Source organism: Filicampus tigris, chromosome 4 (assembly GCF_054856515.1).
Source record: "Filicampus tigris isolate MCC_2025a chromosome 4, RoL_Ftig_1.0, whole genome shotgun sequence".
Lineage (NCBI taxonomy): Eukaryota > Metazoa > Chordata > Actinopteri > Syngnathiformes > Syngnathidae > Filicampus > Filicampus tigris.
The window spans coordinates 22,704,122-22,728,979 of record NC_141220.1 but is presented as its reverse complement, the minus strand read 5'-3'; the positions used below and the strand labels follow the sequence as shown (position 1 = coordinate 22,728,979).

Here is a 24,858-nt window from a genome sequence, read left to right as displayed (position 1 = left end):
TATAGGATGTACTGCCAGAAGTACTAGTACGTGCAGTGCAAGGGTCTGGAACTAGGTAAACAATTTCCAATAAATTCCCATTGGGAATTTAAAATGGGGAATACTGGAAATAATCCAAATTGGAAATGAAAAAAAAAAAAATCACTGGAATTAACTGGCAACGCAAAGACTCCAGCGAGGTTTGAAATAACTTGTTTACTTTGAGGAGCGGTTTTCCTAAACAATGGCCATTTGAAGAGCAACTTTCTTATTTGGAGGAGCAATTTTTGCAAGTTAATCCCATGGACATGAAAAAGTGGTTTTATTAATACAATTATGACAAGATATTGACTGAACAATTGTTTTCCTTTTTTAGATATAATTTAGTTTTGATTTTAAATTCACATTGTGAATAGCAGCAAACTAAATACAGTATGTTCGGTGAGGCAATTTCAATTTCAAGTATAAATTTCAGTTCATACTGAGTGTTTCTGAATGGGTTGTAAAGGAAAGCCAAATTGATTTAAAAAAAAAGAAAAAAAGAGAGAGAGAGGTCTACCCTCATGTAATTTGAGAATTTATTGTGCGGATCTCAAAAGTCAAAATCAAAACTCAGGGCTGTATTGTCAAAAATAATCACATCTGTGATATATTATTCCATATACTATAATAATATACTTTCCAAATATGTCTGTTTATTTTACTCTAGATTTGCTAGCTTGTGCATTTAATATTAGCGTAACGCGACGGAGACGACTTTACATGCATTAAGATGGTAACGGAGAGAATCCGGTCACTTTTCCAAATAAAATGTTTTTCAGCCTTGGATAATAAATAAATAAATAAACCGGAAGTGCAGTACTGTACTTTTTTTCTTTCATCTATGCAGCCTGCTGCGGCCCAGTACCGTTTATTGTGGTATCCGCAGAAATTACAATAAAATACAACTTTGACTAAAACATTATATACAGTACACTTGGCATTACATAGGGTGCATAGGCATGAAACAGAATCACATGTCTATACCGACTTGTATATTCAAAAAGGACAGGATAAACTCAAGTGCACAATGAGTTTGGCACAACAACAGATAAAATAGCCAAAAGGAGAGGCTGAAGAAGTTAGGAGACAATCGACAGTCATGTTTCTAAATCACATGCGTTACAGGAATAGCCTGAGAGAGAGCTATGTGACGTATGACCTGAGTGGCGGGAGCAAAAAAACCTGGAAGAGAAAGGTTAGAGTGAGCAGGAGGGAAAAAGAGAGAATATAAAAATAAAAATAACCCCGTTTTCTAAGCGACCTGACGCCTCTTTGTTTCTGTCTACTACGCTGACTGCAGTCAGTCCGCCCTTACCACAATTTGGAGTTGATACTACTGACTCAAGCCTGATCACGGAAGGTAACATGGTTGAAAGCAGCACAGGACACTGGGATGGAGTTCCGCGGCCTGCTTTCTGCAGAATGATAATGATGACATCCGCAACATTCCCGTGTGCACCCGGATTAGCAACAGACCAACCGGCATGCAGCGAGTAAAAATAGGCAGCCGAGATGTTTTCTGCATTTCAGCGTCTGTACCGGAGAACATACTCGACTAATGAAGCTTTGTGGTGCATTTCCTCAGGCGTAAATGAACCATATGCGGACTGCTTGTGTTTTGTCAATGTGTAAATTCCCACAATCAGTCGCATGAGTGATGCATCAGTGTTCATAAGTATATGCTACATGTGGGCTTTTGTCAAGATGTGTTCCTTCTGTTTTTCTGGAAGCACTTAGATAACACTACCGCTGCCCCCCAGTCAAGAAAGAGAAAGAGAGAATGTAGGGTAAAAGAGTTTATTTTTATCAGTCTCACATGGGACTGTTGATTCTTTGCATCTATTCCATCTGCCCTCCCATTGCTGGTTTTTCATTCCTCACAAATTCTTTGCGACAGAAGAAGCAGTCAGACCAAGTGAGAGTGGGTAAGAAAGGGCAGCTGTTAAAACAACCAAGGTGCAGGATAGAGAAAGTGACAGTTGGTGAAAAGCAAAGGTGGTAGGTGGACAGATGAGAGAAAGCTTAACATTTGGCACTGAGGCAGCTGACACCTGTTGAAAGCGGCACATCGTCCAATTCACTTGCTTGTATGTTGTTACCCTGTTTGACAGTGGATCATTTGAATATGCGTTGAAATTCACATGCGCCAAATTTTGCTTTGAAATTGCTGGAGATAATGGATGTTTGTCATTAACCAGAGGGGACACAGTGGATCGAACATGTAGAGGCCCATACCATGCAGGAAAAACATCCTCTTTCTTTCCAATAACACAAATCCCAGTGAGCACCATGAACAGACGTTCCACACACAATAGTGTTTTTCCCTAGATGATTAGCTTTGAGTTACTTCTATACCCACAATGTCCATGTTGTTGTCTTGGACACCGCTCACACGGAAAGTTATCATGGATCAGCTGATTGATGTTTACTGTATGTTGCATAGGATGCAGGTAGCAATACTGTTTACATGCAAGCATCTGTATTATCCGGTAGTGTTTTAATAGAACACATGTAACAGATTGAAAAGAGACTGACATGTTTGCATTTTTCATCTCAGGACCCAAAGCTAAATTGGGGGTTGCATGACTTGAATCGACTTGAGTCAACTAGTTGCTGATGATGTCATCGACATTAAAAAACTTGAGGGGAGGTTTTGTGATAAATTACTGTATATTCTCTAATTACGGAGATCTCATACACCAAATTTAAGCAAAGCATACAATAGAAAACAAGAGCATGGACGCGGGCCTGTTTCAAGATATTTCCAGCCAGAGAAAAAAAATCCTCTAGTGCAGTGTGCTTGTCGCTGCGACAGCAAGTTGGTGTTTTGCACAACTTGGCCAAACGGGAAACATGTCCCACTTCTGGGCACACCACAGCAGCAGGGTTCTCATGGTGGGAATTTGTGGTGTTTGCAAATAATCACAAACTGCTTCATCTCCGACGAAGTAATTCTTTGCTTTCCTTCCGCTTTTTTAGTGCGGTCCCAAAATTTGTTCAAAGACCTATCTGAGCCTGCCTTTTTATTTTTTTGCCTTTATTGGTTCTCCCTGACTTACCAAAGCTATACATTCAGAAATAGGACTCTAAGGACAATTGATCAGAGACTAGTCGACAACTGTACAACTGTTCTCTTCACTGAACAGGAAGCGATGGATTTTTACACAGCATTACTGTATTGTATATGTAATAGATCCATCCGTCTATCCATCTTTAATACCACAGCCTTGGTGGAGGTAAAAATGGATCAGGTGGGTGTTACGGTCCTGTCAGTAAAATGACTTAGTGTGAGCACATTCACCTGTGATGGATCACCATGACCAGAGAATATAAATCTGGGATGCAACTTTGGACTAGGTTGAGCAACACATTTTGCAGACGCTGACTGGGGGGGGTGAGTAATAGCCCGATCGTCCCATAGTAAAATTTATCATCCCGGATGCATGACGAATGGATGTTATCATCAACCGATGAATGGATATCCATAATGGATAACTGACGGGATGGCTTGACTTTAAACAATTTACGTTAAACAATCAATTTGTATGGCTTCACAACTTTAGGAATGATTTCAAATCCTCAGGGATTTATAAAGTTGGCTATACATATCAGGGTCTCAGAGAATGATGGGAGTGGGGTGATCTGTATTTGAGGGTTTAGGGTTAATCCAACATATTGTCTTTACATTTGGGAGACTGTCTAAATCCTCCCCTACTGCTGAGGCACCGGAAATCAAAGCAATAACATCAGGGGCTAAACGAGCATACATGGCACGCAGGTTATTTCTATGTACTGAAAGCAAAGGCTCAATATTCAAATTTGGTAATTTTGGAGATGATGTGATTAGGTTTACAGTACACGCCTTGGTTGCAACTATTTGGGTACGTGAACAACAAATTTGACAACTGAACGATATAGTTGCGTAAAATAAATTGATGGAAAATAAAATCCTGCTGCAGAATTCGTTCTGCATCTTTGGTTTTAAGCTTGGATGTCATCATTCTATTAGCTTTTCACACACTTGAGTTGAGCTGGTCTTCAAATTTGCATTACACAAAGGACAGTATAATGTGATAATTGTATGCTTACAGGATATGCAGAGATGAGGGCTTTCATAGTCAGCGAGACAAGTTGAGCTTTCCGCTGTAAAAGCAAATGTCGCCTTGGCAAACCCTCCATTTACACAGCAAAACGTGATCTGCAAACCATACTTAATGTGTCCTAATAGCAGCTGTGGTTAGGCATAATACTGCAAATACTGCAGTTTGGGCTGTGAACTATATTTCTATGTTATATATTCCTCCTAGTTTTCCACTGTGAGCGCATCAAGTTTTGCTTGGCTGCTCTGGTGACGTGACCCTCACTATGGAGGCAACGTCATCATTGGTTCCCAGTGCTGGCATCACCTGGGCAGTTCAGTTAAGCTTGGCACCGCCTCCTTGGTGCTTGCTGGCTGTTTTCCCTGGCCCAGCTGTACAATTTCTAACATCAACTCTTTTGAAATATGACAGTGTCTATGAAAAATGAAGCAAACCACAGGTCTATGGCAAAACTGACAGAACTGGCATATTCAGTCCCACACTGTTATACTGTAACCTGGAATAACACTTTCAAAGGTATTCTGATGGTATACTCACTTGTACAGATGAAAATAGCGTTACATTTTTGTAGTCTGTAATGGTGGAGTGGCCCAGACACCTCTTGGGTTCGTGTTAGAGCTAACATTAATGCTCTGGGATGTGTCAGTTTGACAAATTTTTCATGACATATTAGAAAACAGATGTTGGTGTTTAACACATCAGTTCACGAGTACGGTTTCGAATGTGTGAATTCTTAATGAATTATAATAATGAATTGAGACAGGAGTTCAGAAAATTTAAGAGAGGGATATTCAAGTGCTTCTAAAAATATGTTTTAAACAAACAATTGCTCTATGGTCATTCTTCTCAAAATCAGCCAAAACTAACATGTTGTCAGAGTGACGTTCTCTTTGTGATGGGTTTAAAACACTCCACCTTCCCCCGCAGACATGCTGGAGTCCAACAACCTTGTAACGTTCGAAGGTCTGCTCAACAGTTCGTCTTACCACACCTTCCTGCTGGATGAAGAGAAAGGAAGACTGGTGGTGGGAGCCAAAGACTACATTTTCTCCTTCAACCTCCTCAACATCAGCAAAGATATCGTACAGGTAAAACAAACCCTTCAGGGTTATGTCTGGCCGACTTCATGCAATCAGAGCTTAATGTACGTCAGGCTTCTCCTGTTCAGGTTCGACTGGAAAGTGTCTCATGAATATTACAAGGCAGCACTGTTGCACGCCATCACACACTGTGCCCGGCACGTTAGCCGCGGTATGTTCACCTGGATGAATAATAGAGTAAAGTGAAACAAAGTGGAGAACAAAACGCACTGTGACCCTTTCAACCTGCATATACTGTATACACACATGCATGTATGGACACGCAAGGGATGATTCTTTTGGTCTTTTTGGTTTGTGGTTGCAGATACCTTGGCCGGCATCTCCCATCAGGAGAGATGAATGCAAGTGGGCTGGAAAAGATCTCTCGGTAATAAAGCTGACTTTTTCGATGATTATTTTTGGGACAATATACTATTATATTCGGGAACCTATTTATTGATTTTCCATTACGTAAAAACAAACAAACTTGAATTATGGTTAATTTTCTCCAACTGGCCATAACTGCACTCTTAGAGCACAATGCCTGCTTGTGCAATTAATAGTGCAGATGAAAAAAGTTTTACTACATTTTTTTTTAAATATATGGCGCATAATAATACCATTCATATTTTCAGAAATCATGAGAACAACACACTGGCATACTTGCCTCAGGTCAGATTGCAGTCTCAGCACCAACTTGGAGACCAGCATTTGACCTTAATCACCGCTAAAGCTTTCAGGAGCTGTTTTTAAAAGAGCAAAGCTTAGTGGATCTCTATTAGTCTAGTTAAATCTACTGCTATGATACCAAGCATGAATAATATGTAGAGTCATATTTTCAAGGGTCATCCGCATTATCTTTGTGCTGCAGAAACCTTAAATTTGCAGACAGCAAACGTATTTGTTACAGTCATACCGAATTACGAAAGTGCCAAAGTAGTACCGAAGACCATAACCCACAAATTGATTCACTGATACACTCGGATTATATTGGTTTCTTTTAGATGAGGGGAAAAAAATCCGTACTTTCTGGATTTCATACATGTCTTCAGAGTCATTTGGCTCAATTCCGTTGGAAACATAACTGTAATACTGTTTGTCTTGTCATGAGTCAGAGACCATCAAAAGCAAACACAATGTTCTAGTTGTCATCCCTGACATAAGTCTCTGTCTCTGAAAGGCATAGCTGAGGCTCCACATTAGCGGACTGAGGTGATATGATGCCTCCGGCCATGCTGCCGTTTGTGCCTGAGCTCACAGTTTGGATATTGGCCAGGGCAACACTTTTGTACGACGGATTTGAAGGGCCATGAACTCCTTTGTGTGGTATCTGTAAACATTATGGCATAGATGAATAGAGTGGCCCGCAGGGTGTTTTATCCCTCGTAGAGGAAGAACAGATTGAGAATTATAGGATGCTTTGATGTATTGAACCAGTTGGAAGAATGAAAATGCATACAAAGAGTGTGACTATAAATAAGAGTGCAAATATTCAGAAAATGTTGCAATGTCATACCATTAATTAAATCAGGCCAAATTTTGGCATTTTTCCCTTTTGCAATCAAAGCCAGCTAAAGGAACGATTCTCAGTTGTCTCTGAGAGATTATCCTGAGCGATGGGCCTTATGCATAAAGTCACATGACCAAACCGGAAAACAGGTTGGCGGACTTCCTGGGCATGCAGTGTTAACTATTGGCTGATCACATGATGCAGTAACTGTAACAAAAGGTGCTGTATAAATAAAATAAATTGGAATGGATAACAATGAGGTCTAAGTTTATCTGAGGTTAACGTTAGCTTGCACAAATATAATGTTATAGTCAGCGTAACATGGTTTCTATCTAATTCTATCAGCTAAATTAAGCTGCTTATTATGAGCTATCTGCAGATATACATTTTTGATAGTTTACACTTTCAGGCCACAGTACTTTGTGTCATATTTTATAATAATAAGCATAATAAGATCATGCGTCTGCATATTTTCCCTTTCAGACTATGTATATATATATAATTTGTGAGTGAGCAGCTTATTGTGAAAATATGTCTGAATAAATGATCAATAAACTGAAGCTAAACAACAGCGATGGACATGGCTCTTGAAGAAATCCTGTGTGAAAAAAGACACTGGAGGTACTTGGTTCTGGTTTTCCTGCCATAGGGCTAGTCTTATTTCGCCAAATGCGGAAGTTGGTAGTGTATAAACCCTATTTATATCCTGTTGTGTGGTGTGAGTTAGGACATGTTTTTCCGATCTGTTTGCAAAACATTCGTACATTCGTAGACAATCGTAGTTGTAAAACCTGATTAATATTGACGATGGAAAAGCCTAATGTGTTGTACGTAGTCAACACAGAGTTGGCCCGAGCCACTGGCTCTGGGATTGTGACAATAAAATGAACAATAGCAAATTAAGAAGCTCACGCTGTTGCCGGACACAAATAGGAGTAACATATTGTGTTGAGTTGCTTTATAACACAGTATTCAATATAATAGAAATGCTAAGTGTTTGCAACCGAAATGTTGATACCAGACAGACTAGGGGCGGCATGGCTCAAGTGTTCAAGTGGTTGTCTCACAACCCGAAGGTTGTGGGTTAGATCCACAGCCCTTGTGATCGTACCAGCGTGTCCTACTGAACCCCCAGTTGCTCCTGATGCTGAGTCATCAGTTGGTGAATGAGGATATAATGTTAAAGCGCTTTGAGTATTTCGAAGGTAGAAAAGCGCATTACAAGTGAAAGCCCGTTTACCATCTAACAGTTAGTGTCGCCTCTTCCATTTCTTATTCTTTGTATTTTTCAACAGTCTGTATGTCCTGTGGCTCACTCCCATAGGTCAGTCTTCATTTTATCATCGTGTGTGGGATACCTCACAAAAGAAAATACCTAAGATGTTAAAAATCAGTATGTAATCATATGTACTATACTTCAGATGACAATGTTTAAACTTGCAACACATTGCACGACTTTCGTGAATGTGCATCATAAATCCTTGGGTGTGACAGCTGCAAAACTCAGTGGCTGTATGCGTATGACCCATTAAAGCCAGATGAGCTTAGTTATGCATAATTTGCGACATTTTTCTTTTCACTGCCCTTTTTAATATGTGATGACACAGTTAGTTTCATTTGAGGTCAGGTCTGCCTGCAATGTGCTGCAAGAGTGCGCAAGGAAATAAATACGCCATATGGCAACGGCACAGTGGATACAAACACATTCAGATGTCAAATGCAAGCAACGTAATAAATAAAATGCCGGTCTGAGAAATGAAGGGTTTATGTAAGTAATGAGACCATGTGTTAGAGACAGATTGACCTGAGAGCGTGCGCATTTTTTCAGCACTGGGAAATAGTGGAAGATGTTAAAAACTGCCCAATTGTGGAATTTATGATAATTGAGATCAGGTGTGATGTCCGCGAAAGCGGGAAGCATGTTTGTGTTGATTTGTAAAGTTGGACTCAGAAGAAGAATGGCAATGTGGTCTAAGAGCTACATGCACAATTGACTACTCCGCGTAGTGCATTCTGTGTGGGATTACACTAGATTATAGTTGTGTGCGATCTCGAATCTCTTATTGGATTTTCCTCTTGTGGCCACGTGTTTGTTTATCCCAACTGCAACACATCCGCATGAGCCTTGAACCAGTCGGAAATGATGTCTTATTTTTGTCTTTATTCCTCAGAGAGAGTGCGCAAACTTTGTCAAGGTGTTGCAGCCATTCAACCAGACTCACCTCTACGTGTGTGGAACAGGAGCATTTCACCCGGTGTGCTCCTATCTTGAGGTGGGAAAGAAATTAGAGGTATGTCTTTGATATCGCATCAGTTTTAAAAATCACTTCTTCACTTCTACAAATCACACAAAGGTGCACGAGGAACAGTAGCTTTTGGTATCATATATGACTCATGTGGAACTCGTATTTGAGGTTAAGGGAAATGCTTTGTAAGTGTGTCAAGATTACAGTCATACTGAAAAGAAAACTATTTCATATTTTCCTTGAGTTTATTTAAAAACCATTCAGTCAAAGAAATGGCTGCTCACTATCATTGCAAAGCTGACTAACTACTTTTTCCTTATACTGTAGTCTCGCAAACAGTAGCAAATTTATGTACTCAATATGACGTCGACTGTGCTACTTTGCATTTGGATTGTGGGAATAGCATTAAACAATGTTACCACTGAATGAGAATTTATGTCATGTGACCAAGATAAACTGCAGAAACAAAAGGAGACATGTTACGGAACATAAACATGGATGCGCACGACAATGCAGAGATGTTCTAGTCAAAACATACAGTAAAATCAAGCAATTTCCAGAAGCCTGCCTAGTACCCATAGTTCAACCTAGGTAGAAATCAGAAAAAGGGTTTGTTTTAAGGATCCCCATTAACACCGTAAAATGGCCCAATTCTTGCATCTTTGAGCATGGGTTCTTGCCATGTTTTGGTGTGTCCACTCATAAAAGATATCCATCCATCCATTATCTACACTGCTTCTCCGCTTGAGGGTTGTGCCAAGCAAATTCCAAATTGCCAAGTCAAACTTCAGAGGATGAGTCGATTTTGGGGTTACCAAACAAACACTTTTAGTAGAATGAACACAAAAGCAACATTTGTTGAGGTTTTCAGTATAGAAAAGCACATACAAATGGGATTTCTTTAATCTAATAATTATAAAAACTTAGGAAAAATGCAATTCCAGCGAGGTCAGTGAACTCCGATCTAATGACACAGTGACACGTAACCATTCCCCCCCCCAACTCACCCACATTAATTGTAGCATGCAATGAATAACATTTTTAATCCGTAAAAACCACAGAGAGCAACTTTGTGTTTTCTTCACTCAGGACAGCGTTTTCCGACTTCTGCCTCACAGCGAAAACGGCAGAGGAAAAAGTCCCTACGATCCAAAGCTTCTCACCGCCTCCATGCTGATCGGTGAGTCCCCGACATGCCGGGAAAATCTTTTAAGTGCATTTGACACCCATAAAAAAAAAAAACATGACAGTCCTGAAAAGACCCTCTGCCCTTATCGTTCATTGATATTAAAAATGAATGTTTAGGGCAAGTCTGTCATTCACTCCAATTGGATATGCTTTGTGGTTGGTATTTAGACAGTGGGAACCCCTCATTGACACGACAGTAAACTATTTCAATCTGGATACCTCCTTTTGAGAGCTGGTTGTTTGTCGCAGACGACACTGAGCTATTGTGTTGCGATAAGTGGTCAGTATTTGGTGAACAAAAGAGCCAGACAGTCATCTGACACCAATTATTGCCTGTCACTTTTTGTGACATCACACCATTTAACCTGACAGATGGCTGCTTTCCAGCCTGTCACTTCTCATCACTACATTTTTGTCTATACTCTCCCACACCTTATTATGGACACCCCCAATTTTATGGACTTTGTCCTAATCCCACGTGTCCTTCCTTCACCTCTACTCTGTTTCTGGGGACATTTTGATGGAAACATGGAAAAAGTGCTTCCCAAAAACAGAGTCCATTGTGTATATTCACTTCTATCCTCATGCCCACAGATGGGGAATTGTATGCGGGCACGTCGGCTGACTTCATGGGACGGGACTTCGCCATCTTCCGCACCTTAGGAAAGCATCACCCAATCCGGACAGAGCAACATGATTCCCGCTGGCTTAATGGTGAGAAACAACTCTCTTTTGAAGTTGAATGCACATGAATTTGTACACATTTATGCTAGAACAGAACGTAGCCTTCCCCAAAATGTTCCCACACAGTTGTAAGTTAGTATGGTCTCAGATGTCATGAGGTGTTGCGTAGTTGTTTACCTGCAAATAAATTATTCTGCCTTCCTCAGACTTGTTTTTGTTGTTATATAGTTGTAGGTGTCACAAAAGCAAAATATTAGCGTCATGTTCACGTTTCCTTTCACAAAAAGATCAGAAACTGAAAGTTAAGAAACTTTTTTTTTTGTTAAACCACCCATGTTCTACTGTTGAGGATGAAGCGGAAAGTTTATAATACAGTGGTGAGGCCGGCCATGAGGTACGGATTGGAGACAGTGGCTCTGAACAAGCAACAGGAAGCAGAGCTGGAAGTGGTGTAAATCAAGATGTTGAGGTTTTATTTAGGAGTCACCAGGATGGATAGCATCAGAAATGAGCCCATCAGAGGGACAGCCAAGGATAGACATTTCGGGGGAAGTTAACCTACTCAGATGGTTTGGACATATCCAGAGGGGAGATAAGTATATTGTATATGGTAACCATATAATTTACGGTTGGAGGGTATGCTGCCGGGACAGAGAGCAAGAAGAAGACCTTAAAGTTAGACGGTGAAAACAATCTACAATTTTTTGGGGGGGTTAAGTTCGGTGCTTGTTGTCATAGAACACAATATTCTGGGTCTTGGTGGATCACTCGAAATACTCTAAAATGGCTGGCAATATGGAAAATTCTGATGTGAAAACTGCTGGCAATCAACAACTGTAATGTAGCCTATTTAGACCACAATTAATTGTCCATAATTATTTGTCTATACTTTGGCTGTCTGTTGTCTAAGCAGAGGCAGTTATGTTGCCTATACTTCAGCAATTGGTGTATTTGAACAGTTAAACTTGAATTCATGAGGTGCATCTGATCCGTGCGTGCACGCTGCACTAATACTGGCAGCGGCAAAAATATTTTTTTTATCCACATCTGGACGGGACATGATTGTGCACTGCCATTTTGCATATCTCAACTGTGCCATACAAGAGCAAAAAATAAAATAAAAATAATTGTATACTACGTGGCCGAAGACTAGCTCAACCCCTGATGATTAAATGAATAATGTTGTTTTGTACATGTATTTTGCTTAATGTGTATCTCTCTACATGTGGGGTAGATCCCAGGTTCGTTGGTGTCCATCTGATTCCAGAGAGCGACAACCCGGAGGATGATAAAATCTACCTGTTCTTCAGAGAAAATGCCATTGATGGAGAGCATGCCGGGAAAGCCACACATGCTCGAATTGGCCAGCTCTGCAAAGTATGAACAATAGTAGACCCTTCAACCCATTCTCACAAACCCACACAGATTCACTCACACAATCCATTATGTGGAGAGGCCTCCATACTTAGGGGAGAAAAAAAAAACTTGACTGGTGTCTGAGAGGCTTGCATAATGGCTCTTCTCATAGGTTGTTGTCTATGGTTATATTTAGCTTTAACAGGAGAGTGGGCTTTGTTGTGCAAAGGACAATCATCCCATATGACAAAAACCTGAGAGAAATGCTAAATGTCACCAGAAGCCGAGAATCAAAGATCTCAGTGGTACCACGTGACCCCTAATGTAATAAGTAGTACTGATTGGTTTACATGTACCCTGCAGAACTTGGAGATGCTTAATCACTGGTCTTGAGATGTAAAATACTGCTCTTAATTACTCAGAATGACCTCGGGGGCCACAGGAGTCTGGTGAATAAGTGGACCACCTTCTTAAAGGCTCGTCTCGTCTGCTCTGTGCCAGGAAGTAACGGCATTGACACACATTTTGATGAACTACGTAAGATGCCGTTAAATAAATTGCACAATCAAGTGCAGTAATTGTAAATATCTTTATGATATGTTGCTATCTTTTTGGCTTCCAGAGGATGTTTTTCTCATCAGCACCAAGGATCCCAAAAGCCCAATAGTCTATGCAGTGTTCACCACATCCAGGTACTGGGACTTACTTCTGTGTAATAATTTTTAGGGCCCGACCGACATGGAATTTTTTTTTAGGCTGATGGCGATGCCGATTTTTGGCAGAAAAAAAAAATACAGATTTACAATTAATCAGATGATTAATTTAAATAATATACACTGCATAAAATAACTTTTTTCCCCACCTAGTGCATTTCCGTTGGCATCAATTATACGTGGATTTTCGCTATTCGTGCGCTGGCCTGCTCCCTATTCCGCTGGCCGATTAATCGGTTGGGCCCTAATAATTCCATCTAAATACTGATTTCACAGCTGAACGTGTTCTTTTTATACCATTAGCAACATCTTCAAAGGCTCAGCCGTGTGCATGTACAGCATGACTGACATCCGCAGAGTATTCCTGGGTCCTTACGCTCATAGAGATGGACCAAACTATCAGTGGGTGCCCTTCCAGGGGAGAGTGCCTTACCCACGGCCCGGCACAGTGAGTGTATTAATCAGAATTAAATAATTACAATTTCAATGGATGGGACTCACTGATGGCTCACTTTCTCTGCAGTGTCCCAGCAAGACGTTCGGAGGATTCGGCACAACCAAGGACCTTCCTGATGAAGTCGTAGTCTTTGCCCGAAGCCACCCGGCCATGTTCAATCCTGTCTACCCAATCAACAACAGACCGATCATTGTTAGAACCGACGTGGACTATCAATTCATGCAGATAGTGGTGGATAAAGTAGAAGCAGAAGATGGCCAGTATGACGTCATGTTCATTGGCACAGGTATGACAACTCATTGAAAGAGTTCGGAATGAAGCACTTTGGAAAGCCGAATGTCCTTTACGTCATGAATACTGTCATTTTGTACCAGACATAGGAACAATTCTGAAAGTGGTAGCAATCCCAAGAGGGTCGTGGCATGACCTGGAGGAAGTGCTGCTGGAGGAAATGACTGTTTTCAGAGTAAGTTATTCTCTCATCACTTCTACAGGGTGACCAAAACAACAAGCCCTGAAAGAAGATTTGGATTTGCAATTGAAATTTGAAATTGATTTCTGAAGAAGAAAAGGCCAATGACTTAAATGGATTAATATGGTGTTCTAAACACAATAAAACTGTTATACCTCAAGTTGCATTTGATTCGGTAAAAAAATTAAGAAATTATGTCTACTGAAAGTTAGGGCCCGTTTTTTTGGGGGGCGGGGGGGGGGGGGTTACCCTGTATTATCATTAGCCGTGCAAGTCTTATAAATTTCCCATATTGTGTGTTACAGAAGCCAACAGCCATTACAGCGATGGAGCTTTCAACAAAGCAGGTATTTATAATCAACAGAAAAACAATTGTTCGACTGAAGTTTTAAAGATGAATGGTCTATTAATCAGAGAAACAACATGCAGTCCAGAAGGACAAAGTCAAAGATAGTAATTCATGTCATTTGATTTTTACAATTTCTTTCACTTCACCCCTTCGTGTGCCATCACCTTACCATTGTTGGGGGATTTGTGTGTCCCAATGATAATAGTAGCTAAGTTATTTGGGGGTTTATGCCTCCGCCAGGGCAAACAGGACCAAGGTGAGGGATCAGACAAAAGAACCCTTATGACGGGTACAACATAGGCCAGGCTTGGATGTGGGGCTTGCTGGTGAGCTCCTGGTGGCTGGGCCTGCGCCCATGGGCCCCGGCCGGGCACAGCCTGAAAAGGCAACATGGGTCCCCCTTCGCATGAGCTCACCAGCTATGGGAGGGGCAAAGGGGTCGGGAGGATAGTGAGCTAGGCGTCGTAACCTTGGCGGTCTGATCCCTGGCTACAGAAGCTCGCTCTTGGGATATGGAATGTCACCTCTCTGGAAGGGAAGGAGCCTGAGCTGGTGTGAGAGTCAGAGTATTTTAAACAGGTGTAGGCATACTTGTTGCCCCTGGCTTGGTTCCTGTACATTGGGGTCTACACAAGTGGATGAGAGGGGTATCCTTCCTCCGCTTTTGGATGGGGTCCTGACTGTTGTTTGTGCCTATGGATCAGGTCTACGCCCTCGACAGGGTCCTTGGGTCAGAGATGGGAAATTCAGGTCCAGAAAGCAAAAACCCTGCCACAGTTTGTCTTTAGCCACAAGTGCCTCTAATCCAGTGTTTTTCAAACTTTTTTGAGTCAAGGCACATTTATTTCATTGAAAAAAATCCCGCGGCACACCACCAGCTGAAATTGTGAAAAAAAAAAATCTTATTTTAACAATATAAGGGCAATATTGTTTATATAAACATTTTTTTAACATTGAAGAATGACGTTATATTATAATTTCTTGTATAGGAATTAAATAAACACAAACAAAAAGTATTTTAGAGTGTTTCATATTGATACTTACTCAGTGTGAAACATGAGCCTGTTTGGATAAACATGCGTCACTAATTCGCTTGTCTCTAAACAAAGACAATTAGCTACTTGCTGCTGACACCTGACAATATCTGTATGCCGCGGCACACACACAGTTTGAAAAACACTGCTCTAATCAACTGAGCTCGTTAACCTGGCGATTGAGTAGAAGCATCTGTGTCTAAAGCCAAACTGTGGTAGGGTTTTTACTTTCTGGGCTTGGATTTCCCATCTCTGCTCGAGGGTGCATGGGAGTTTGCCAACCAGTCTACGTGTGTTTTGTGGACTTGGAGAAGGCGTTCGACTGTGTGCCCCGGGGTATCTTGTGGGGTCTACTTCCGGAGTATGGACACACTGGAGAGACTATGTCTCCTAGCTGGCTTGGGAACGCCTCGGGATGGACGAAGTGGCTAGGGAGAAGGAAGTCTGGGCTTTCCTGCTTAAGATGCTGCCCAAGCGACCCGACCTCGGTTAAGCGGAAAATGATGATGATGATTTTTTCACATCATAATACATTCAGTAAACTAACCCTTTTCTATGAGTAGTCAAAACATTTGACTGGGCCGTTTATTTCATGCACCAGTTAGGTGTTGGTATCATCAGCAAATCCATCATTAGATTGCATCCCCAGGGGTAAACTGGTACTACATTAAGATCCAAACTGTTTGCTATTGTTAGAAATGGTCAGGAAAATCAAAGCAGGCCAGTTATTTCACAAAGTGTTTAGAACCCTGGCACAAACCAACCATGTTTTGTTGTTCTGAAAGAAGTAATCAAATACAATGATTTATCTACGCAGCAACAACTGTATCTGGGCTCAGATATTGGTGTGTCCCAAATGCCTTTGCATCGCTGTGAGGTTTATGGAAAGGCCTGCGCTGAATGCTGCCTGGCACGGGACCCCTACTGTGCATGGGATGGGACAGAGTGCTCCCGATACTTCCCCATGGCTAAGAGGTACTGGACATGTCTTTTATGATCATATACTAAATCATGGACCGGCAATGATTTAGTACATTTTCCAAATGGCACACCTGAGCAACCAGAATGGTTGTCGAGGGCCACAGCAACATTATAACTTCAACTTTTTTCAATATTGATTTAATTCGATTATATTCAACATTTCATTATTTTGTTTTGATAAGCTGCTACCCATGTCAATACAACCCAACTCATACTAGCCATTCGAAGTCGGGACTCCTAAATCATAATATAGACAGGTAGACAGGCAGACTGCGGCAACAGTCAGAGGTGGGTGCGTCACTAAATTTTGCTGGTCCGTCAGTCATCATTCACCAGCTGCTGAGCCACCCGTAGGTCATCGTCAGTGTGTCATTATCTAAAGCCGACCGAGTCCGTCATTGTCAGTCCATCACTCCGTCATCATTATTCTAAACCCGCTTCCGTCATCGTTAAACTACAGTTTGTCACCACTATTTTAGGATAGATGGATAGGATAATATTTAGGATTTTTTAGGATTCGACAATCTATCTTTATTTGATTCATTTCAAAATATGAACATTGCATAGTTGACATTTTATTTTGACATGAACACTGCAAGGGCCAGTAAGAGTCTGTATTTGGGCCAGATGTGGCCCACGGGGTTGTACCTTGCCCAGGTATGTTCTACATTGTCTGCCAAGATATATGTAGTGTTTAATTTTAATACGAACAGAGTTTCTATTCTTTTAGTTGATAACTACCACATGGAAGGTTTATTGTGCCAAGAAGCAATCACGTTTCAGCACTTACATTTTGATCAGGCTAAAGAATTTAATGACAAGGATTCAACTAGAGATGAAGTAATGGAAATTCCAAAAGCACTCTGTCAGTATTTTCACATTTCTTAAGTAGACACAACACGAAAAATCAAGCATTCCATATGTAGCGCCTCTCGAGCATGTGTCCAACTATAATGAGAGGTGGCTAACCTGAGTTCTTTACTTCTATAAAGAATATACCAATTTTTAACAAACAAAGTCCCTGTGATTATAGTGCGTGCATCTATTTAAGGTTTGTCAAAATGTACTGAATTGCAATTTAATTATTCAACCATTGATAATCTGTGCCATTTACTTCTCACTAAGTATAACACTAATGATGCCTCTAAAACGACTCTTACTCTTCGAGAACACTAATATCTTTGATAAGAATTATTGGACTTCAAAATTATCAATAGTACATATAACACAAATTTCCAAGTAGGCAAGAAACACACGTATATAAAACAAAGAACATTTCATTATAAAAATGGAAAAATGTAGAAAATAAATTGTTCTCTCAAGTGGCTTTGTTTCACAAATAAATCTATTTTAACTGATCTAATATTCAACCTAAAATGTTCACATACACAATATTAATGTAACGGCCCAATCAATTTTCCCTACAGCCGGCAACCACTAAAGTCACACACCCCAATGTTGCAGGCCAGATCGATGCTTGTGTACGTAAATGGCCCTTCACCCAAAGGCAAAAATAAACATAGGTACCTTTCAATTAAGCAGGTTCACTCATGTGGTCCAAACGGCAGGAATGAGGAAAGCAAGAGATGAGATTGCACACGCGATATCAGTCAAGTCCTCCTTGCACGTCCAATTCGATGTCAGTCAAGTCTCCCAGTCAACAACGCTGTGCGGCTCCGGCCAGGTCCTTGTTAATACGGCAACGTATTAATTCACACAGGCCTCACTTGTTGCGTTAGCTTGTCGCTAGCGGCGTAGCAAAATCCATGCGCACTGATTAGCCTAGTGGCTAATTCCACAAACGAAGTCTTCTGCTGAGAAGTCCACTCAAACTGACCAATTCTATCACTGCCAACGTTTTCCAATGAGCCGTGGTCGAACACCTTCGCCAACAGTAATATAAAGTCCACTTTCTGTACACTTCAATACTCATCGGCGTCGTCGTGTCTTTTCTCGGCCTTCTCCTTCTTCGCGATCTCCGTCCCAAACGCACTTTCTGTCCTCTGACCCTGGATATGATTCGCTCATTTACATAAAAGAAATAAAATAATTTACATAAAAGAAATAAAATCATTTACAATACAAACTATATATATATATATATATATATATATATATATATATATATATATATATATATATATATATATATATATATATATATATATATATATATTTTTTTTTTTTTTTCATTTGCTATTATTATACAAAATGCAACAGAAAATATTAAACAACAACTTATTTGCTATTTAATGACATTATCCAACATACAACCTTCCAATATTGAGAAACCTCATGACCTTATTGCTGGTAAACATATTTTAATGTTTAACACAATTCCTATTTATTCAACTATGAATTTATGAATATCTACATTCACTTGAAACAGTTAAGTATTTGTTTAACTTGACAGAGAACATTCACACAAAACGTGTACTGACTACGACAAGAGTGATGCATTCATTTAACTAAGATCAAACTTGGGTGGTGATCACAGAAATTAGTCAGGCAATTGTCAGTAAGACATAAAGAGTTTCATGCCCAGATTCAGTGTCAAGTTACAGTGCAAGTTTTGTTCAAATTGTTTGAATTCCTAAGATGCAGTCCTGTATTTACAAGAGCCAATGTTGATGATGGGGTCAGCATTAACTTGACAAGGGACAGTTTTGTGAAATACTCTTTCTTTTGTGAGATTTATTCCCACGCAAAGGGTCGTATTAATGTTGACCGTCAACAGTAACCTTATGTAAAAAAAAACAAAAAAAACAAAACAGTTTTCATGACAAACACAACACAGCAATGTGAAGCTCCTACCTGGAGATTCAAGCATAAAGGTCACCGCTGACTGCTGTTTGTGTTTCTGCAGGCGAACCAGGAGACAGGATATCAGGAATGGAGACCCTCTTACGCAATGTTCTGATCTGCAGCAGCACGGTACAACTATTACAATGATTAAGGTCTAATTCAATATGTTGGTTTTAGTTAAACCTATTAATAGCATCTTACTTTGAAACATCAAGCCGTTTATTAAAATAAACAACTGAGCCTGTATTTCCATAATGTGCTTTTGATTTGAAATTTGATACACTCAAATGAGGGTGACGAAAGTATGTGCCTGAATGTGAGTTATGTTGCCTTTTTAATGGCGAGTATTTGCGTTTGCACAAACTGGATGAAGACATACCAAAGAAATCCACTGCAGCTTATACAGTACCCTGGATTGTAGTGGGACATTTACATTTTCCCAAGTGGCAATAATTTTCGCCATGGGTTCTCCCAACAATGAAATTATATTCTGCCATAGTACAATATTGAAAATGAATATAGTCAAAGGGGTAGAAATGGAATGAAAATCCTACATGCATAACATGCTAAAAATACAATGTGTGGATTCGTCTGTACTGTTTAATGAAGGAATAAAAAAATTACAAAACAATCAGCAAACTATCTTTGAAGCTGTAGTAATAACTTACCTATTTTTGTTCTGTTTTCATTACCAACTGCAGATCCAGTGTGTATTGAGGTAGTCAGCATGCCTTTTGTTTTTGTGCATTTTTGACAATGAGTGTTATTGGATAGTCCATCTTAAAAAGTTTAATCAAGCCCAGTATTTAACACTATAATAGGCAATCCGTTGCTACAGTAGTAGGGAAAGACAGACTAGCCAGACATTTTCCTGTCAAGACACCGTACCATCAAATAATAAGGTAAAACGACCACATAATGTTACACTACAGAGATTAGTTGACACAGCTACATGTGTTTCCCATTGTGCAAAATTGGACTTTGAACTGTTTCCAACATTAGCCAGAACATTTTTATGCTTTTCAACTCCAGTCAGTCTAGTGACTTATGAGCTATGAAGTGAGGTATAAACATTCGTGACTTACAGTATACTTTCTGATTATTTGTCTTAGATGAACTCAGCGAGCAGAAAACCCTGGAGGACAAGAGTGTTTATGGTGTGGAGAACAGCAGCACCTTCCTCGAGTGCAGCCCCAAATCGCAGCGAGCGCTGACTTACTGGCAGTTTCAGAATTCTCCTGATGAGCGCAAACAGGAGGTTAGCAATTCCTCAAGACTTTTATGGTCTGATAATGTTTTTGGGGCTTATTTGAAAAAACAAAAAACAAAACCTGAATTCATGATGTGTCATGGTAGTGTAAATAGAAAGGCAAATACAAGGCATCTGAAATCTTCAGGTCGGAATCATTCCTCTTCTCAGTGTGGATAAAAATCCATCAATTCATTTTTAATTTCATATAGGATAGCCCCCTGAGATGCAGCATTTCATTTTCGAGGGTTATCTGTCAATGTGAGTGCAGCGCAAACGGGCAGATTGATCGGATATCCTCTTAAATGACAACTTGACCTCAGCGGAATACAAAAATCGGTGGTGCATACTAGGCATGGGCAGGTGCGTGATGTTTTTCATAGTATACCATGGTTGTACAGGGTTTCAATGTGTCATTAATAAGCATTAAAAGTCATTAAATGGATTTAGCAAAATTAAGGCCTTAAAAGCATTAATTACAATGACCAGAGGCATTCAAAATGAATGCAATTGATTTAAAAACATAGTTATTCACAATTTTAAACAGTTACTAATTTTGAATGGAAGTGAAGTGCGATGATTGACAGGCAAAACCTTTCAATTGGGAATTAGGGTTACAGCAGGTGCACGAAGTCAGAACGACGGATGTTGGGAATTCTATGTCCTGTGAATGAGCTCATGCTGTGTTGAAAGTGCGAAAAGGGTAACTTAAAAGTAAACCATATTTCCAGATTTATTTTCATACAAGCCGCTGTCTGGTATTGTGCTCAAAATCGGACCACACACTTCCTAACCAGATGCATAACAAAAATGACATTTTAAAATATGTGCTGGGTCGCTAAAAGTGAAAATCTGCATATAATTGACACCCATTGAAATACGTATATTGGGAAAATGAAACAAGCAAAAAAATGGAACAATTTAAAAAAAAAAAAGGAATGGAAAATAATCCGTGAACAGGTGACTCAGCGGGTGCCAAACCACTAGAATGCAGTCATCAACTATAGTATCATATCATATTGGAATTAAAGTGCATCTTTCTCACAAACCCTAGATACCAGTACACCACTTTCCCCCATATGTCTTATAATTATAGTACATATCACTAACTTATAATAAATTAAAAAAAAATTGTACTACACTTGACAAAATACGTGCAATTTGGTCTACACATACAGGTGGTTCCATGTATGGACAGTGCTAACACATATTAGATATCTTTCATTTGAAATGTACATATAAGAAGACAGTCAAAGTAATCACACATAACTTGGAATTTCACATTTGGTCCTGCCGTGTAAATCCAGCCATAGAAAATGCAAACTGTTAAATTTTCAGGGTCACATGATACAGCCATTGCTTATTTGAAAACGTTCTTTTTTTTTCACCACAGATCAAATCAGAAGAACGTTTTATCCACACAGAGCAAGGTCTGTTGATCCGCACGCTCAACAAGAAAGACACTGGAATCTATCTGTGCCAGGCAGTGGAGCACGGCTTCATGCAGACGCTTCTGAGGGTGACCTTGGAGGTGATCGACACCGAGCGCCTTGAGGATCTGCTGCACAGTGACGACGAGGCCATCGCCAATCCGTCGGTGCAGGACCTCCTACAGCCTCGGGAGACGGCCATTCACAAGCTGTGGTACCGAGACTTCCTGTCTTTGGTCAATCACCCGACTCTGAACAGCGTGGACGAGTTCTGCGAGCAGGTCTGGAAGCGGGAGCGCAAGCACAAGAAGCAGAAAGCTCAGCTGGTGGAGGACCAGCAGAAGGCGGCGCTGAACGTCCATAGCCACGTGCACAATCAAGGCCTGGCAGCCAAGTGGAAACACCTGCAAGAGAGGCAAAAGGGGCGCAACCGCAGGACCCACGAACTGGAGCGGGCCCCCCGCAGTGTCTGACCCATAAAACTTGCCTGAAAGCATACCTCCGATTCTCATTCTGTGTCCCTCATGACTGTTCCCATTAACTGAGCTGCAGACTCTTTCCGCAGTGACCGGCTTGAAAGCATATTTCTTCCGCCCCAAAGTGCCAGCTGCTGTGTTCCGTGCACGGGCGTACCGGTGCTGATGAGTATTGTGTCACAGCGGACGGTTAGGTCATGTTTTCTCAGCTGGCCTCAGCTGCTTGGGGACACTAAGTGTCAAATAGCACAAGGAGTGAACACAAAAACCCGCCTCAGACACTCAGTGGCTTTGTGGGCTTGGGAGTCCAACGCTAATTTACTGGCCGCGACATGGACATGACTGAACTGGTGCAGGCGATGTGGTTTTAATAAGGCGCTGATAGAAGTACAAGACGACAGCCCAAGCACTGCACGACACTGCGGGCAATGCAACGGCACCACAAATATGTAGCTACAAACATGTAAATACTGTATGGCATATAAAAAAGGGAGAGTAACACATTTTTTCCCATGTTGTTCCTCACGATAGAGATTTATTTAAAAAGCCATTTTGTACTCTTCTGTGTGTCTGTGCCATAGATAAGCTTCTCAGACAAAATGCTTCTGTCCTGTCCATCTCAGCGGATTCTTGCCGGTGGTCCTTAGGATTCTTCAAACTCTGTGCATGAAATGCGACAAGTTATTCCGACGTTGAATATAATCTTCTGTTACCTGTATATTTATTGCTTATACTCCTATGTGAATTGTAAAAAGGCTTCTTTATTACAACGTCTGGCTGTTTTATTGGACCAAGAGTATTATCACAAGTACTTTCGAACTGGATATATCAAGGAGAGATTTGTCGGTAACGGTCAATGATGTGCACTGAGCAATAACACAATATCCCTCGCCATGTATTCCTTCATTAAATAGCCTCCCAAGTCTTTATATGAAGCACACGCACAAGCTTGAATGTAGCTGTGAACATTTTGTAAATATAGACGCTATCCTCCATGTCTGAGGACACGGCGTGCTAGTGCATGTGACTACTATTGTAGCGTTCCCATTTCGCTATGGCAGTAATGTATTCATCCCATGGTGAGCACACAGTACACAACATTAATGATGTAAATACATTTTTTTTTGAGTGTGTAATGACCTGATTAAAGGGGGGTAAAGAAGATCTGTTCAAACGTCTACACACCAGCTAACATGATACCAAGCAACAATGTACAGTATATAAACAAATGTGCAGTACATCAGTACAGTATGTCGTCTTTGGAGTGTTTCTAAGCCTTATCTACCATTATGACTGTGGCAAATGTGAAACACCATTATGAGCTAAACTATAACATAACAAAATTTATCAGTATGATAAGTTTTGATCATAAAGAGATAATATATGATTCCAAGTGAGGATATCAAGCTCGGCTGCTGCTTTGGCATGGTGATGTATTCTACTGTTCAAAATAAATGTCTCTTCATAAAATAACGCCTTCCTTAAGTGTTTTTTTTTTTCATTTACAGGCTCCTCCTCCAGTGCTAGTAATTTACAGTCACTCTCCACCCATCCAATTACATAACTCATTTATGTGATGAATTAGAGATGGAGGACTACCAGTTCCCAAAGAATGAATAGCAAATTAGTAAAGGGCTGTCACTATCAAATACATTTGATTAATCCAATGATGAATCTGGTAATCGGATAAAATTGTATTTTGCATTGAAGTATTACAAAACAATTTCCCTCCGATTACTGTTCACCAATGAATGTTTATTTAGTATTGTTCAGTGAATAAAAAATAACTAAACAACAGTCATGCAATATCATACGAGAGAGATTAAGGTCTTTTTGAAAATGATTTAATCACTGGTTCTGTCATTGTTCTCCAAATTAAAAGCAGACGTTTATGTCTTCTTTTGATTAAACACATGATATTCAATCTGGTTTCATGGAGGACTACAGAAATCAGAGAACTGCTGAGAGACGCAAATTGGAGGATTTGGACAATTTAAAGTTAAACAATGGGTCTAAAAGATTAAATACTTTTTGATTAATTTGATCATCAATTAATCGATCCATTTTGACACCTCTAAATTTGTTTATTATGCGGCACCCCAGGAATAAGAGACATTAGTGGGTGTTTATATGAAAGACATCAACATAAGTGGTGATGCGTGACATCACCAGCTGTTAGCACAGACAGCTGTTTAACTCACACAGCGGCATAAACTACACTCGCAGAGCAGTTCAAAGTGTGCTAAAACAATCGGAAATAAATAATCTTGACTACCCACATCAAATGCCAAGCTTCAAAAACGAACAAGACACTTGCATTGTGCTGCACTACTTCCCTCCAGTGGTTGTCATGGAGCAGTACAAGACACCACATTTTTGTGCAAGAAAAAAAAAAACTATGCAGTCCTTCATACAAGAATTTATATAATATCAATTTTTCCGGCAAAATTACCTCGCAGTATTACATTTGACTCATTGAGGAGCTACAATCACCTTAATTCCTTGAATCCTGCCGCAGGCCATCATCCCCATAATAACCCAAGTCCGAGTGCACTTTAATACAGAATAAGACTGCCCTCAGGCGGCTAAAAATGACACACCTCTAAACTGCATTATGAAAAATAGACGACTCCGAAGCCATGGAAAGTAAGCGATACGCCCACCGGTACAAGTGCCAACACACACAAGCGGAAGAAGTGACTAACATA

The 24,858-nt window shown here is 40.3% G+C and overlaps 1 protein-coding gene and 1 long non-coding RNA gene across 8 annotated transcripts in view; one reads left to right on the top strand and one right to left on the bottom strand.

Moving 5' to 3' along the window:
- The window catches only part of LOC147148972 (uncharacterized), a 102,160-nt gene extending 83,979 nt beyond the window's left edge, over positions 1–18,181 (bottom strand). For 3 of the 7 annotated variants that reach the window (XR_015086478.1, XR_015086476.1, XR_015086477.1), the window contains exon 1: positions 17,718–18,181. This is a non-coding gene — a long non-coding RNA (uncharacterized LOC147148972). Of the gene's footprint in view, positions 1–9,976; positions 10,163–13,398; positions 13,519–17,717 lie in introns of those variants that run through there. The other 4 variants (XR_015086480.1, XR_015086475.1, XR_015086481.1 and 1 more) reach the window with 3 other exon arrangements.
- The window catches only part of sema3ab (sema domain, immunoglobulin domain (Ig), short basic domain, secreted, (semaphorin) 3Ab), a 29,468-nt gene extending 5,854 nt beyond the window's left edge, over positions 1–23,614 (top strand). The window contains exons 2-17 of the mRNA XM_086028304.1: positions 5,049–5,209; positions 5,526–5,588; positions 8,882–9,001; positions 10,046–10,136; positions 10,739–10,858; positions 12,063–12,205; positions 12,607–12,721; positions 12,807–12,876; positions 13,201–13,345; positions 13,421–13,640; positions 13,729–13,820; positions 14,132–14,173; positions 16,027–16,184; positions 19,057–19,124; positions 20,108–20,253; positions 21,638–23,614. Of these exons, the coding sequence (XP_085884430.1) occupies positions 5,049–5,209; positions 5,526–5,588; positions 8,882–9,001; positions 10,046–10,136; positions 10,739–10,858; positions 12,063–12,205; positions 12,607–12,721; positions 12,807–12,876; positions 13,201–13,345; positions 13,421–13,640; positions 13,729–13,820; positions 14,132–14,173; positions 16,027–16,184; positions 19,057–19,124; positions 20,108–20,253; positions 21,638–22,147 (2,264 nt within the window). The 3' untranslated portion in view covers positions 22,148–23,614. The remainder of the gene's footprint in view (positions 1–5,048; positions 5,210–5,525; positions 5,589–8,881; positions 9,002–10,045; positions 10,137–10,738; positions 10,859–12,062; positions 12,206–12,606; positions 12,722–12,806; positions 12,877–13,200; positions 13,346–13,420; positions 13,641–13,728; positions 13,821–14,131; positions 14,174–16,026; positions 16,185–19,056; positions 19,125–20,107; positions 20,254–21,637) is intronic.
- The last annotated feature ends 1,244 nt before the right edge of the window (positions 23,615–24,858 follow it).